The sequence below is a fragment of the Cyprinus carpio genome, chromosome A19 (assembly GCF_018340385.1).
Source record: "Cyprinus carpio isolate SPL01 chromosome A19, ASM1834038v1, whole genome shotgun sequence".
Classification (NCBI taxonomy): domain Eukaryota; kingdom Metazoa; phylum Chordata; class Actinopteri; order Cypriniformes; family Cyprinidae; genus Cyprinus; species Cyprinus carpio.
The window spans coordinates 22,930,146-22,947,527 of record NC_056590.1 but is presented as its reverse complement, the minus strand read 5'-3'; the positions used below and the strand labels follow the sequence as shown (position 1 = coordinate 22,947,527).

The window sequence follows — 17,382 nt, the reverse complement described above, 5'->3', positions numbered from 1 at the left end:
CCATATATTTAAAGGTTCCTGTCATGCCTGTGTTGGAGAAGAGACATTTATTGAAAGATCAAAATATTTATGTCAGGCTGGTGCGGGCGGACCAGTTTGAAGTGGGTGGTGGTGTTGCTGTCACAGTGGTATCTTACAAAGCCTATAAATCACAGGAAGGTTAATTAGTGTTAGAATCAGCTTGGTTCTATTAATTGTGCCTCATCCTGGCTTTCTGATTGGACACATTGTGTCCCTCTCCATCAGAGCTGCCATATCCAACAACACCCTGCTGAGTCTTGGGACTTTTTTCTCCTTTTTCCTCTGCCTTTCTTTCTCGCTTTCTCTTTTACATTCACCTCCCATCTCCATGCTGAGCATGAATCTCCATCCCACTTTTTCTTCACAGCCTGCTTTTTTTTTCTTCTTTTTTTTTACTCATTTTGGCTCTCTTTCTTTTTTATGATTTCAGAGACGGCGGGGCTCGGGGGTCTTCTGCGCCAACTGTCTGACCACCAAGACCTCGCTGTGGAGGAAGAATGCCAACGGTGGCTACGTGTGCAACGCGTGTGGCCTCTATCAGAAGCTGCACTCGGTAAGGGGGGAAACTAAGAAAACATCAGTGCAAGAAACGGCGAGAACGCCTCACCAGCCCACCCACAAATCGCAAAAACAGAGTTCAAAATGAACGGAGAGGTGACTGCGTAGCAGCTCTGGTTTGATCGCTTTATTTCTGCGCTGTCAGGCGAGGACCCTGGGGGAAGAGCCCTTTTGGCCTTCCTCAGCCCTGCAGCCAGCTAATGGCCCTATGGTAGTTTTTTTGCAGCTGGTGGGAGCCCCACTTCCCACAGTCCTAACAAACAGCTGACCTTAAAACCCGAGACACAATGCCTACTGGCACAACCTTAAAACCCAGTCAAGTGGAGTCTTTCTTTAACATTTATTCACCTTCATATTGTTTCAAACACAGATTTCTTCTTATTATTAATCTTTATTTAACCAGGCAAGTCACTTAAGAGTGCATTCTTATTTACATCAAGAGCCTGGCGTGGAACTTACTATATTCCATATGATAAAGTAAATGGCAACTACAGGTGTTTAGTGCCCATCTACTTTCATAGTAAGCAAAAAAGCAGCTTGAATATCCATTTTTGTTCCAAAGCCTATGAAGTTTGGAAGGGTGAAAAAATTATGACAGAATTATAGTATTATATATATATATATATATATATATCTATATATATATATATAATATATAAACTATTCCTTTTAAGCTTTTTTAAAATCTCCTTTACGCAAGAGTATAACATTCTGGTTCTTAAAGTAAAAATCCCATTCATTTTCTCCATAGGGGTATTGATTTTTAATGATAACTTGTAAACCTTTAAAGACAGAACTTCTTTGAATTTTTAATCAGTGGTATATGGTTTTGCTGAAGCCATCAGTCTGCATTATTTTATCTTATTTTTAAAAAATAATCATTCAGTTTTGCAGCAGATTTATGAAAAACTGCATTAACCATGATTCTGCAAAGAAATCAGTCAAAGAATTGTGATAAGCAAATCGCTCTAAAAGAAAAATCACTCTCGTGAAGCACTGCGAATTATGTGAAGAGTCTCCTCCTATGCCCTCAAACTGTAATATTTGTATATATGTGTGTGTGTTTATATGTTCCAGTAAACATAAAATATTGTTTCTATATACACAATTGACATCATTAAATCGATATATATACATACATATATATATATATATATATATTATATATATATATATATATTATATATATATATATATATATATATATATATATATATATATATATAATATTTCTACATTGATTTTAGTTTGTCTTTCACAGTGCTTCATTGGATTGTAGTTCTTTCTTTCATTACAGCTGTTAAGTACACAGTTTGTACTTTTGTCTTTTTCTCCTTCAAATCAAAGTTTGTAATGTTATCATTCACCTCACAGCTTGTTGGTTTGATTAATAGCCAAAAGTCTTTAACAAAGGCATGAATAGCAAAAATACTTTAGGAACCAGGGCAACTAAAAAAAAAAAGTATGCACTGTTGCGTTTAATTATAGTCATTCACACCCTTTCTGTTTATCAGAATATTATCAACAATTAAAAAATTATATATATATATGATGACATTTATCAATGCACAAAGCTGTGACTATTGTATTAATTCTTTGGGTTAGTCTGTGTGAACTGTGGACAAAGAAAAGAAACTGCTCGTTTCTGGACTCGGTCACTAAATGACTTTATTTGATTTGCTTTGATTCGCCTCAGTTCTCTGCTCTCCTAATTTTATTTTGATCTGAATTAGCTTTTTTTTTCACATCTGTATCCGTACCTAAAGTTTAGTGTGCAGCATTGAAAGTGTTCTAGTGTTCTACTATTTCCTTTGAAATGGTGTCTGGATAAACATGATGGGTAAACAGACTCGACAACATGTTGAGTAATTAAACCGGAGAAACAGAAAAAGCATTGTGCTCGGGCCTGTTGCTGGACTTAACGTTGCTTTTGCATTCTAATCTTTGAAGCTCCTTGAGAATTGGGTCAGGTCTGTGAGTGTTACGGTTTCTTCCTGTCTTGATATGCAATGTTGGAAGCACTCTTTTGCCTCGGTGGCCTCGGGGTATCGGGACCAGTGCTTGGGTGGCACAGGATCGGAAACAGCGGGCCGACTGAATCAGTGTGGTCTGGTGGGGTAAGGCGTTTAGGCACCGCAGCGCCCAGACCACAAGAGGCTCTTTCAGGGGCCATGCCACCTGGTGGCTTGAGTCATGCTAACTTGACCCAGCACAGGCACTCACATCTGCCCGTCTGTCCGCACCGCCTCATCAGAGAGCCTGCAATCAATGAGCGCTTCACAGCCGAGCCTGTGAAATACTGTACGCTCTATTTACTGCCCCACATTAAACACTGTCTGGAGTAAATAAGTTTCCTCATGCTGGACGTTTTTCTAACTTTGACATTTATGTTGGAGTTCCATCATTCATTGATGCAGCAGCTGTACTGATGCTCGCATCAGTCTTTGCTCTGGGTTCCTGGGACAGAAAAATTGGGGTGGCCGTGACTTTTAGGGAAATGGGAACAATTCTTTACAGTTTTACATCTGAGACCACACTCATATTAAAAGCAGAGGGAAGGTGAATTTGATGAGAGTGGAACACAGTGGCTTCAGTTATTCTTCAGCCCTAATCAGACTCACAGGCGAAAAATTGTGACACATTATTACAGTTTAAAATTGTGTTCTGTTTTAAGTTATATTATAAAATGTAATTTATTCCTGTGATGGCAAAGCTGAATTTTCAGCAGTCATTACTCCAGTCTTCATTGTTTCATGATTCTTCAGAAATATTTTTTCCCCGGAATGTATTCATTCATTCTAATATGCTGATTTGCTCAAGAAACATTTGTTATTATCAATGTTGATATCAGTTGTGCTACTTAATATTATTGTGGAAATCGTAATACATTTTTCAGGATACTTTGATGAATAGACTTTTCAAAAGAACAGCATTTATTTGAAATAGAAATCTTTTGTGAAAATGTAAAAGTCTTTTGATCAGTATAATGCTTCTTTGCTGAATAAAAGCATTAGTTTCTTTCAACAAAAAATCATAGTCCAAACTTTTAAACGGTAGTGTACAAAAATAAAATAATAACAATGATAGAAATAAAAAGTTCTACAATTTATTAAGTAGTTGTATTGCATAACATGTTTACATGTATTGCAACTTCACTGTTTATCTTATTTCTTCAAAACCTGTATGTTGTATTTAGTTTGACTGAGGCATGTTGTGTGCCAAATGACTGTGGAAAAAAAGTGTGCAGTAGTCTTTCCAGTGCACAGGCTATACAGAAGTGACATGTTAACCACAGAAAGGTGTGTTCATATGTGCTTTATTAACACAGGAAAGAACGAACCATGCATTTAAAATTTTATTGTTGATAGCTGACAGAAAATAAGCCACACTGATCGTCTTGACAATGGCAAAGTTTAAAGTGGCAAAGTGCCACTATCATTATTAATGAAGGAATGTTGTAGACATTTCAGAACCTTTAATGACCGAAATGTATGAAAATCATTGGTTCTGATATGTTTGATGTAATCTGTTATGACCTTAAACCTATTAATGAGAACTGCTGCCTTTACTCTTCTTGAGTTATTTATTTACATTTGTGCAATGGCTGCATACAGTGCTGGTGAAAATGCGTATTTCCCTCAGATTGTATACAAAACTAGCAATAGCATAGATCTGTATTTTATTAGTTCTAGCTCAGTGCTCACCTTTGATGATATTTGATGATTACAGCTGTGTGGTGCAATGATCTAAAGCCTGTGCTTTCTAGTGGTGGACTGAAGGACCAGTTGGGCATTTTTTTTTTTTGTTTTTTTTTTGCTCTTTTCTGTGTTCTTTTACTCTAAAGTAGCTTCTGCAATGGACCATCAGGTTGTGTACATGTCACACTCCACTAGAAGCTAATAAACAAGATGTGGAGACGTCTCTCCGAAGCCCTCGGGATCCTTCGAAACGCTGTCGATTGGCTACAGGATTTGTTTGCCTGATGTTTCTGTTTTTGGTTTCTGCTATAAGATTCTGAGTCATTTTCAGCAGTTTGATTTTTGGACTAGAGGAAAGGCGGTGGGGCTGTTTAGTAGAAGATATCTCATAGTCTTTCAGGTTCTTGGTTTGATAAATAATCGAGTGACTGTTTCACTGATGGCACGCTAACGCAAGCCAGTGGAGACTGTGTCCTTCATGTCAGCCTGGCAGTCAGTTTCCAGTAGTATTTTTATATTTTTGAATAAAAACTTTTATACGCTGTACAGAAATCATTTAATAATAGCACCTCATAAAACCACACTGTAGAGAGCCCTAAATGGAGGTCTGGTCTCCTCGTGCCAGAACACATTGCAATAATAAATGTATCTCAGATTTTATCTTCTCATAATAGGACCCGACATGCGCCGTAGCCATGCGTCAATGCCCGACATAAAACTTGCGGCTGCCTCCGTTTTTCAGATTCACCATCATGGAACTTTTTATGTGGGACGCAGAAAGAATATGTCATACATTCTCCAAAAAGTTCTTGCAGCTTCTGAACTCTGACCACTCATTGGTAACAAGAAAGCCCAAAAGGTAGAAAGAGATATCTGGAATAGCAACAAGGTTCTACACAGGGTTGTTCACAGACACCACAGCCGAGACAGGCCTTCTAGGCTCCTTTAAGCATTTAATACATTTCATTGTTTAAAAAAAATAATAATAATCTTTCTCGGTTTCACACTTACACATACCTGTAAGGCTTTAGCTAAGGTACTTAAACTGTCAAAACTAGATAAGATTAAATAAATAAGAGTATATTACACTAGTACACAGTATATTATTACAAACGAGAATTATAGAACTAGTTTTCTTTTTGTGCTGGATGCATTTATCATATAATTTTATTTATTTATTCATTTTTTAGTTTTTTTTTTTTTTATTATTTTAGGGTGGGGGGTTTTGTCATGCATATTTAGTGCCATACACCTTTTTTATTTTTCCCTACCTTTTTTCATATACATTCCAGTTTAATACACAGTTATTATATTTTTCTTTATTTTTTTATTTTTTGAAGTCTGCCAGAATTAACTCCATATTCTGGCATTCTTCATTTTATAAAATCCTTACATTTTGTTATTAAATGTGCAGGGACCACAAAACTTAATCCCCCTCTTGTCAGTTACTCATTTTGTAGTAGTAAGTACTGTAGATATAATCAAAGGGTTTAAGACTTTAATGTCTCTTTTCGGGTTTGATATTTGAAACATTAAAGTCAAGAACTCATAGCCAACTGATTAATCAAGTGGTGTTCATTTTTAAAATAATAATAATCATTAGAAAATTAGACTGAAGAGACACAAAAAAAGAATAGGAAAGAATGCCCTCTTTCTTTAGTGGGCCTGACATGGTCCAGCAGTAGAGGGCACTCTTTCTATTTGTCTGGCTTTCATTCCCATCCTTTCTTCAGACAGACAACAGGCCTGACATGTTCCAAAGAGTGATCTCTTGCATTTTAACACCATCCATCACAGGGCATTAACTGAGTTAAAGCAACGCAGTAAGATTTGTTTTAGATGTAACTCCAGTCCCCAGTGGGCAAACATTATTGAAATTATGCATCTCCTGTTTCTTGCTCTAGAACATATGGTGCAGAGCCAAAGGCTAGGTTGAGGCAGCTTTGACGGAGCTACATTTTTGTATAAATTATTTTTCCAGCTTTTAAGGGAAAAATGGGTACCAGAGAAATGATATTTTCCTTCTGTCATACTGGAATACTCAGACTTCCCAAGCCTTCCTATCTTTGAGAGAGTTTGCTTTCCTTAGCCTAGAAACATGACAGTGGATCTTGGTGCTACAAAGGCAAGTGGCTACCATACATGATTGATTCCTCCGATGTGCCTCTACCTCAAAGTCAACAAGTAGTTGAAAGGTGGTAGAGGGGAGCGACATAGTTCTTCTGCCAATTATCTCTGGCTCTGAGTCGTGGGTGATTTCTGCATCAAGCGAGGACTTGTGGAGAAGAATGTGTCTGGAAGTGCAGCAGAAGAGTTGCGTCACCTTACTGAAGTTTTCCCCCTGAGCCACTGCCTACCCGGATGGAATCTGAGCTCAGAAAAATAGATTACAGACAAGTGCTCCATTCTTTCCCTCCTGTTGCAGGTCTGGAAATATGCATATCTCACATCTCTCCAACCACAGTTGTTTCCATTTTAGCATAGACGTAAAGGATGAGAAATGAGAAGGAACATACTGTTACTTTGGGCTTTTTCTTGTGAAGTGGCACAATTGATAACAGTTTCACCAGTTGATTTCTGTCTCTTTCCGGTAGTCAAGCTGAAAGTCACTTGTATAATTCACTCATTTATATTTGTGAACTCACTGTACTGCCTTGTTTTTGAGCTAGGCTTACATAGTCCAGTGAAAATAGAGCGGTAATTAATAGCCATTTGACGGCAGATTATTATGCTAACCAGCCTAATTACAGGAGTGTGTCCTCTGAGTCCCAGAAGGGATGAATCACTCCACTGAAATCACAATATTAGATCAGAGACCTTTTTATGAGGCAGTAAATAGATCAGGTCCAGTCTCACACACATTTAGGGAAGCATGTGAATATTTGTTTGTTTGGATCACACTCATGGAAACCGTACCCAAATCTGGTATTAAAAAACGTTAAATTTTTAACACAGAAACTCTGTTTGCAGCTTTGTGTTTTGGGGTTTTTAAAAAAATTAGTTTAAAAACATGTCTGCATCCTTAGAATTGCATTGTTGTTTTGTCATGGTTTTGATTGGCTGTGGTTTAAGTATTGAGTAAATAATGATTATATATATATATATAAATCCTTACTCTTCAGAAAACTTTTTTTTTTTTAACAATGAGTATACAATGAATTATTAATTTCTATCAAATAAAAAGTAATGTCAAACCACTAGGTTTTTATTCTTTTAATTAGTTGTAATTATTTGTCTTCATGATATCAGGACGTTTTAATTGAAATAAAGCTTAAATAAAATCAAGTTGAATTATTAAATGAAAAACTTAAAATGCATAAATGAAAATTAGAAATGTTGCCTTAGCAAATAACTGAAATAAAATTTAATAACATTACACATAAAAAGTTTGTTGTACTAAAATGACTAAAACTTGATTGCAGTTTAAGCTAGATAGAAAAATTAGAAAAACAACAACAACAAAAAACACTGTAATAAATTTACAGTTAAGAAAAATAAGCATCATGTCATTGACCTCCATTTCAAAATGTAATAATTTGCATGTCTGTTTTTCAGACCCCTAGACCGCTGAACATTATCAAGCAAAACAACGGCGAACAGATTATCCGTCGACGGACACGCAAGCGCCTGAATCCCGACCCCATACACTCTGAGCAGGTGGGGTCCAAGCAGCAGCGTGTCAACAGCGAGGAGCGTCTCAACGGCAGCCCCTTAGAGAGGAGGACTGAGGAAGCAGGATCTGATGGGTCTTTATCACGTACCGAGCCCCAAGCCCAGTTGGGTAAATACGAAGTTTATGGTCCCTCAGGACCCAAAAGTCACCCTAGCCCCCGCTCCACCCATGCGTTCCTCATCAACCAGACGCTGGAGATCCACAAGCGCATGCCACCCCTGCAAATGCACAAGAGCCCTACAGACGGTGGGACCGAGGGCAACGGGCTCAGCGCAGGACCCCAGGGCGGCGACGGCAAAGGTGGCTCAGAACGGGGCAGCCCTATTGAGAAGTACATGCGTCCATCGAAGCAGGCCAGCTACTCTCCTCCTGGAAGCCCTATCGAGAAGTACCAGTATCCATTCTTCAGCCTACCCTTCCTCCACAACGACCTGCAAAATGAAGCGGACTGGTTGCGCTTCTGGACTAAGTACAAGATGTCTGTGCCAGGCAACCCGGGCCACTACCTGAGCCCCGTGGCTGGCCTTCCCAATCCGTGCCAAAGCTTTGTGCCTTACCCTTCCTTCAGCTTACCGCCTCATTTCCCCCCACCAACCCCCTCTGAACCCGAAAGCGACACTCCTCTCGATCTGGCCATGAAGCATTCCAAACCCAGTCCTACGCCCAACGGGACCCTCGTCGCCAAGGAGAAACAGGCATCACCTGCTTCTGAAAGGGAGCGGGAGACAGAACGCTCAGAAGAACCCGAAGAGGAGTGCTCTTCTTTTTCTTCACAAGTCCCAAAACCAGAGAAGGTTGATCAGGCCACACAAGATGAAATTTCGAGCAAATGCGCCCACTGTGGCATTGTCTTCCTGGACGAGGTCCTGTATGCCCTGCACATGAGTTGCCATGGTGACGGCGGGCCCTTCCAGTGCAGTATATGCCTGCACGCTTGTGCCGATAAGTACGATTTCACAACACACATCCAGCGAGGCCTCCACCGGGCAGCCCCCGAGGCGAACACCAACCCCTCTAACCAATGAGCTTTACAAACCTGCAGTCCGAGCACAGTGAGGAAAGCGAGGGATTGTACGAATGAATGCATTGAACTTTTTGCTTGAAATGTGCCAAGACGGATCATGGTGCCTAAGCAGCCAATGCAAGAAACTTCAGTCAGCATAGCATTTCTGTGAGAGCTCACACACAGACACACACACACATACTTTTAACGAACAAAGACTGCTTTTTGAATACATCGGTACTTGTAGCTACTCAATCTAAATATATTTTCGTTAGTCCAGATATATAATTTTCAACAAGGCAGTTCAGCAAGCAAGGTACATCTACTCCAATTTAATGCTTCATTTCTCGTCGTTGTGTGTATTCACAGATTTATGGAAAGTTCTCTTACCTGGTTCTGATAAAAATGAGGATGTGTCTCTGCATGTGTGGCTCAGTGTAGGAAAATGTGGCAGTCATCTGTCACTATGGCAACAGCATAAATGACTGCCGTCCTCAAACATCCAGCATCCTCAGGGAAATGTGTATGGCTGAATAGACAACATTAGTTTATAGTCTGACCGGCTCGAGTTAACATTATACTAAATGTCTTCAGTTTTCTGTTTTTTTTTTTTTTTTTTTTTTTTTTTTTGGGGTTAGGTAGTTAGGTTCACAGAATTCCATCAAAACTTTAAAGCTGCTGCCTTAGTTGCTGGGATGCAATTCTCTACTCTAGAAATTTGGGAAGGAAGTAAAAAAATATATTTTTTTCTAGGTTGTTAATAGTAAAATCATATTATCAGTGCCTGATATATTGTACAAAGTATTTTCTACATGAGATGTTGATATGCAACATTGAACTTGCATCTGAATAAGGGCCTTGAGTTTGGCTCTGACAAACGTTTACAATTTGCAAATGTAGCAAACGACGTAATGAAGCAACACCTGAATTTTTTTTTTTTTTTCTTCTTTTTTTTTTTAATCTTTGGCCACAAAAGGGCACTATTCATTCCAAGCATTTTCTGTCATTTTCTGTTGCCTCTCCTTACCATGTACTTGTGCTTTGTAGTTGATGAAGAAGCTTGTATCGGACTGAAGTCTTCCTGTATTTTTCTCCTGCTCTTCTGATACCGAACAATCAAGGGAAACTGATGATTCTGTGCTACATTTGGTCATTTTAATGGAGCTGGTGCTCTGTAATATAAAAATAATAACATTCTGCCAGTCTAAATTCATTCCACCTTTAATTCTAAAGAGCAGTTGAAAACACCTTAGAATTTTTTTTTTTTTTTTTTTTTTTTTAACAATTTTATTCAGTGTTCTGTTGATGAAACTTAATAACTGCAGGTGTTTCTGGTGCCTTTCAATGGCAGTTGTCTCAAAGAGGCATAACATTATTTATATTGTTGTTTCACCCAGCTGTTCTATGGTTTTTATGCTCCTTTTGCCATTTTTATCACGATAAGTGGACAACTGTCTACCTGAGCAACTGAAAACATGTTTTTAAGTAATAATGAGCTCAGAAATTATCCAGATATACTTTATCAAGTCAAGCACTTGATATATTTTAAAGCTGTTCATGCATATTCAGTTTTCCATTTTAATTGAATAGAATGGAAAAAAAATTAACCTCCCAGATTCTGTTTTTTTTTTGTTGTTGTTGTTGTGCTCACATGTCCCACTTCTCCACACTTGCTTCTTTTCATGGTCACAGGTTCAATGAGTTGGGTCTAGTCTGACTTCATACAGACTTTATTTATATGAACTGGGGAAAAGGGGGAGAGAATTGAGGCTCAAAATGTCTAATTTGCTCTCTCTCTGTTTCTCAGAAACTAGCCTTACAACGCTGCTTAACTGCAAATGCCTCTTAAAAATAACTGAAATCATTATACTGTCGCTTTTCAACAAACCATTTATACAGTTGGGTATTAAATAACAAGATTCTTTATTTTTATTTTTTGTCTAAATTTTCTTTTTAATTTGAAAATTAATGCTTGCACTTCAGTTACTCTATTGCAAAAGAAGAAAGATGAAATGTGTTATTAGCATGCTAAGTACAGGTACTGCATTATAATAAATGAAAGAGATCTTGCCTATGTTTAAAGGTCTCGGCAATATTGAAACACAAGGAGTATTTGATGGAGCCTGGAAGCTAGTTTGGCCAAGGTCAAGGCAAAGGGCATAAATATGTAAATGTTTTAACCATTATTCTTAGAATGTTATTGTTTTTACACTTGCTGCATTTAAAGTGCATAGTTGATGATTTTAGGATTTTCTTTTTTTGTTTCAGCTGCCACCTTAACTTTGTTTTTATTATTTCATTCTTTTTTTGTGTGGTAGGTTTTTACATGCAAAAAGTTTCAATAAAGATGGCAAAGATGTCTGTTACATCTAAACTTGAATAATAATGATGATGACGATGATAATAATAATGATAATAATAAAATAAAACATTTTAGCAATTTTTCTGTGTACCTTGTGTCATTAGAATGTTCTTTGTAATTTAAGATCCAGTTATTTTATTCATTGCAATTTAACTGCATTTATGAAAAAAAAATTTGAAAACATTTTGAAATATTATTACAATTTAAAATTATTGTTTTCTATTTTAATATGTTTAAAAATGTCATTTATTCCTGTGATGGCAAAGCTGAATTTTCTGTAGCCATTACTCCAGTCTTCAGTGTCACTTGATAACATATTTGTGAGATATGTACACATTAGCTTTTTCTATTTCAAGTAAATTAACATTTTGATTATTTTTTTCCTGTTATTTCAATCTGCCAACTGCATTTAGTGGCCAGCAGTCCTGCTCTACCCAAGTCTATTGATTATTCTGTTCATTCTGGAGAGCTAGATCTATCCTTCCTACGGTTGATGAACTTGAGTCGCAGGATTGTAGTATCCCTGTGCTCGTCATGTCACATGACCTACAATCCAAATGAAACCTCTGACCTCTCACAGCGGTGTGTGGAACAGCCATTGATCGCCGTCCAATTGTTTTGTCTCTTCTCGTACAAGACTGGTTAAGGGCACATTACATACAGTCAGTCAGAGCAGGGCTGATTGTACTGTAGGCAGCAGGATGCCAGTTTAAAGTACTGAAGGAAACCGATATATGCAGTTGCATAACTTATTTTGCATGTTTGACTTGTTTTAAAGTGTATCGAAATATTCAAAAGATAAAGGTGTCAACTTGATGTTTTTTTTTTTTTTTTCAGTAAATAATTATGAATTTCAGCCTCTTCTTCACTCAAAGAATAACTAAAACTTTTCATGAGGCAGATACAGCGTTTTGGCTCAAGTTGCAAATCGAAAAGGCCATCTGACATGAACGGTGACTTCTCTTTTGATTTAGCTTTTTTCAGTGCAAGTTGTTTTATTTCAGAACACTCCTTTGAGATAAAAGTGAGGATGAATGCTATCCACAACTGCCATAACCCTTTCTCTAAAAGTTCTCTTACAGTGACAGCTGCAAATGGAAGTCTTCATAGCCTCAGTTTTTCCTTGCTCTTTCTTATTTTTGTCCCACTAACTCTTTACTCACCTTCAAAGGCAAAGGCCAGCCAAACCTTGAGGAAAGGTCCCTGACCTCTGTGTGCTTGGCCAGTAGATGTTGAAGAGAGGACAGAGTGAGTCTTTGAAAGCAACCCTCACAGGACTCTTCTGGACATGTAGCTGGTCAGCTCTGCACACCGAGAAACTGTCACTCAGATGGAGATGCTTCATAGTCTGGGGTTTTATGGCAGAAAGGCTTTGATGCCAGAGAGGTTGTCTGGCTTATGGACTCTTGGAGTTACATACTTTGTTCTGTAAAGCTCTGCTGAAGAAGCCTGCAAAGACATTTAGAATATGACACATGAATGTGCAATTTGAGAAAATTGCAAATTTACAGATAGCCTAATATACAACTTGACTTCCTCCAGCTTTATTTAAAAAACAACAGCAATTTAATAATTTAATATGAATTATAATAAAATTATAAGTTATATTATAAAGTACGAGAGGCCATGCTTTATTGTGAATAATGCTGCATTCCTTTTACCTTGAAAGCTGGATGTCTGAGCTGGTAATGACGTCACGCCCAAGTGGACCGTGTTCCAGTAGAAGTTACAAAACTAAGATAAACGTCCATTTTTGGCAATAGGCATACCAGTCAATAATTATTATTTATTTATTTATTTTTGCACATACAACGCCATAGTATCGTGTCCAAAAAAAAAGGTTTGTCAGTACCAGTGAGTTTAATGTGACACAGACTAACATAAGTAGTAATAAACAATATATTACTACTGTTTCTCTTCTGGTAACGCACTGTTGGTGGCAATTGTGCCGCCTCTCATTCATCAATTTAAATCGGTGGGAATAGTAGTCAAAGTTAGCTGACTGTAAGTTCGGCTGCTTGATGCCAGTGGACAGATTGCATGATCTGAAAGTAAGAATATCACAATCAGGATTTAATCTCGGCTGACAGCACAAGGATCAGGCAGTAGCCTATCATTCATCTCTACTTGCTATTGTTGTCCTGCATGTGTGGTCAAGTATTCAGACTGTGCCTTGGGCATGTGTTTCTTTGTCTAGATAACAGTTTTGGAAAATCAGTTGATAGACAAATCGATTTCTATTCCCAAATAAGCGTTTAAAGTGTCCCCTATTATGGATTTTTGAAAATGACCTTTCATGCAGTGTGTAACACAGCTCTAAGTGAATGAAAAATCATGTAAACTTTTAAATCTGAAAGTGCACCGTGTATAAAGTTATTGTCTCTCAAAAGAAAGAGTCAACTCTGAATCATTGAAACGAGTTCTTTTAAAAACGAATCCCAAGCTGTTTCGTGATGACGAAACATTAGCATATTGCCCGCCCACTTGTTGGTCTTTTCCATTGGTCTGAATGAAAATGCAAATTCATTCTTTGCCACTAGTGGCTGCTTATGGAGCAGTAAAAATTTCACTGTGCTCACAAACCCTGCTTTATCAGGGATGATGAGATGAAAATGAGACCAATCAGACCAATTACCGCAAATTAGCGTCACACAAAGGATAGGTTTGGAAAAACTAATCGTTGAGCGAATCGTTTGGGAGCCATTGAGCAAGTAAGGTAAAAATAAATGCATATTATAAGATAATGAAAGTGTTTTTCGACCTTGCATGCATGTCAACCTGTTGTTGGGGACTCCCAAAACCAAAATATTAACTTTCATTGCCCATAATAGGGGCACTTTAAACCAATCTCAGTCCTCATTACCTTTCCAGCATATAATCTAGCTGCCGATAGCGTTATACTTCCTCCATATATTTCATACACATATTCACTTCTTCACCAACTAACAGAAAAAGCAAGACTTGATTTGAGTGTATGGCACCCAAGGCCAATGATGCTCTTTTTTTCACTCCCTTGCTTAGTTTTCATCAGCGCTGTGCCCTTGGTGAGCAGTTCGATTATCTATCAGCCAAAAGAGGTCGCTTTGCATGTAAACAATATTCCATCAAAGATGGAGGAAGTCCTTGAATATCAAACATCTTTATCCTGTATGCTACTTCTCAGGTCATCTGGGTTGGAGAAATGGGCTGGTTTGGACATAATATATTCTGATATATTAAAAAAAAAAAATGTTAAAGTTTTTTGTAAAGTTTGTTTTAATGTCCACTATTTTCAGTACCAAATTCAAAGTTAATAAAAATATTTTGTCTTTTCCTGGGCAAAATGTTAAAGATTGGTCTGCAGCCATGTGGCACATTTTGACACTAAAACTGCAATAAGTTCTAGTTGTGGGCAATTATCCCACTCAAAGCTTATTCAAAACACCAATAAAGAAATAAATCTTGTCGTAGGCCAACAACATCACAACTTATATTCTTCTTTTTATTTTTTCTTCTTATTTCTGTCCTCCTCCTAACTCAGTCAGTACATACTTATCAATTAGTAGGACAGTGAGGACATTGCCCCTTTTACCGATAAGACGAAATAAATTTGAGATCCCATAGTGTTTTGCCTTCTCAAGTGAAAGTGAAGATATTCCTATCTTCTGCCTGTTTATAATTTAAATCACAATGGACAATTGTACACAATAGGTTTTTATCAAAACAGGATGATTATGTAAGCTGTGCACAGGCCTGTATCTTGGAGAAACACGACTACTCGACTGACCTTTGTCCAGCTGCGCAGGCGTTCTAAAGTGCCATTGCTCATTGAAATACAATGCACCTTGTTCAGTGCCCTTCAGGTTTTTTTCCCCCAGCTGTACTTATTCCATCAGCGTTCTGAGGACTGAGGACTAGTTAATTTCACTCAGGCCGTATTCATCACGGGACATGGTCTGGAGAGGAAGAACACTGTGGAATGAACGACAATTAGTTATTATTACAAACTTGGCCAGAGCTGTTTGCCTTGACTCAAAAAACCTCGATTACATTTTTTATTTTAGTTTTTTAGTTCAGTTGATTTGTATTGCACTTTCAACAATGCATATTGTTCTAAAGTGGCTTTGCAACCACAGTTAACAAGCTACAGGTGACTGTGGCAAGGAAAGACTTTCTAAAATGTAAACTTTAAAAAAGTAGATCAGGATGAAATGCTCTGGCTGGCACATTTAAAAAAAAAAGCTTATTCATATAAAGCAATTATTTATATTTTTAATTAAATGTTAAATGTTTAATGTTACATTTATTTGAATGTTTATTTAATATTTTATTCAATATTATTACACATATTTAATAAATGTATTTTAATATGTATTTTAATATTTTTGAACAAGTCAGCTGTAACACATTCTTATTAATACTTTCAAGACTCTCACAAATCATTTTTGCAATTATCCATGCTAACTAGCTAGATAACATTATCTTTGAGACAAATCAGTAGAATTTGCATCAATAATATTGAATACATCGCAGAAAACCTCATGTTTAAGTTTGCAAAGAATTAAAAATGAATGTGAAAGTTGCAACACTACACATTGAATAGTGTGATCATAATGGAACCTATGTGAATGACAGACACTATTGCTGACATTGGATGACACTCCATGAAGGCAGATGGGGCACAGGGGTGACAGGAGCTAGTAAACCACAGGATGACTGTCTTACAGTGTGAGTAGAGAACAGATATGGAAAAACTGTAGTGTTTAGAGCAGCACACAGAGACAGAAGTGGTAATAATATTCAAAAGCAGATCAGAAATGACAGGAAACATCTCTTTTAATCATAGGCTACAAGTAGAAGATTTGTAAGCAATTTTAAGCTGTTGAAGCACCTGAACAGTCACTCAGACTGAATAGATTGGCTGCACAATTCAGATATTCTTTCCAATGTTCTCTTTTGCTTCAGTGAAGAAATTCATAATGTCGTTGTTGCTGTGCTCTAATAGGATATCAGGTTTCATCAGTGTCTGGTTCCTGGTTAATCCATGCTTAACAAATGCATGTGGTTGTTGTATATGAGTCCACTGAAGAATGCTGCTATTTGCACCGCTGGAAACACTGTCAACTTCAAAGCTGGTGTTTCAGTATGAATGTGGATGTCTATGTGGTCATTCTTTTTTTTAGCCTAATAATAATTATAAAATTGATAGACGGAGTGTACAGTTACTTGTTTACTTTATGACAAAATAGTCATCAACATCAATTAATCATGACAGAACTAAATCTAATTCATTATTGTGACAACAACTATATATTAAAAGATTCCAATAGTGTTAGGATGCCAATAAATATTATAGTATCATAGTATCATCTCGTGTTGGGGTGTCTGACGGCCACATCCCTGGGTTGTCTAGTGATATGGAGAAAGGAGAATCTGAGAATACTCACTGCTCTAATGGCCACATCGTCCCCTGAGACTGAGAAATCTGAACATGTTGGAGCAGCCACATTAATGATTTATTAAGATTTTTTCTTTTTCTTTTTTTTTTCTTTTACTACATATGCTTTTTAACTTATATTTGGCAGTCCCACATTGAGAATATTTATTTATTTGAAAATTATAGGCCATGCATGGAATTCATTAATATAACAAGCACAACGAAACATGTATAGTGGGTAGTGCCTAAGATTAATAAATATTAACTGATTTCTTAAAATGAGTGGAAATAATACTGCAGCACTAGTTACATCACTGTGAAGTAAATAAGCGCCAAGGGAAAAGAATGAATCATTCTGCTGATCATTTATTTTTAATCTGCACTGTTTTTGACTAAAGTTTTTTATTAAATTTGTTTTGGCAATATGATTTAGAAATAGAGTTTAAAAATAGCGTGAACGTAATGTGCATGCCGTTATTGTACTGGCACCTTTTTATCTTAATTCCTTAAGGTTATTCTCCATTTTTGATACAGGTTTATCAAAGTGTGCAATTAAGCATGAGATAACTCTGTAACAGTGGGTCACTTGATGTCTTTCTTCTTCATCCTTGCCTATGTTATGTAATTAGCACCTCATTAGCGATGGGATCG

General features: G+C 37.2%; 1 protein-coding gene across 5 annotated transcripts in view; it reads left to right on the top strand.

Moving 5' to 3' along the window:
• Positions 1-11,395, top strand: part of LOC109100169 (zinc finger transcription factor Trps1-like) — a 109,887-nt gene extending 98,492 nt beyond the window's left edge. For all 5 annotated transcript variants that reach the window (XM_042777095.1, XM_042777097.1, XM_042777098.1 and 2 more), the window contains exons 6-7: positions 452-574; positions 7,833-11,395. In XM_042777095.1, coding sequence (XP_042633029.1) covers positions 452-574; positions 7,833-8,975 — 1,266 coding nt within the window. In that variant the 3' untranslated portion in view covers positions 8,976-11,395. The remainder of the gene's footprint in view (positions 1-451; positions 575-7,832) is intronic.
• The last annotated feature ends 5,987 nt before the right edge of the window (positions 11,396-17,382 follow it).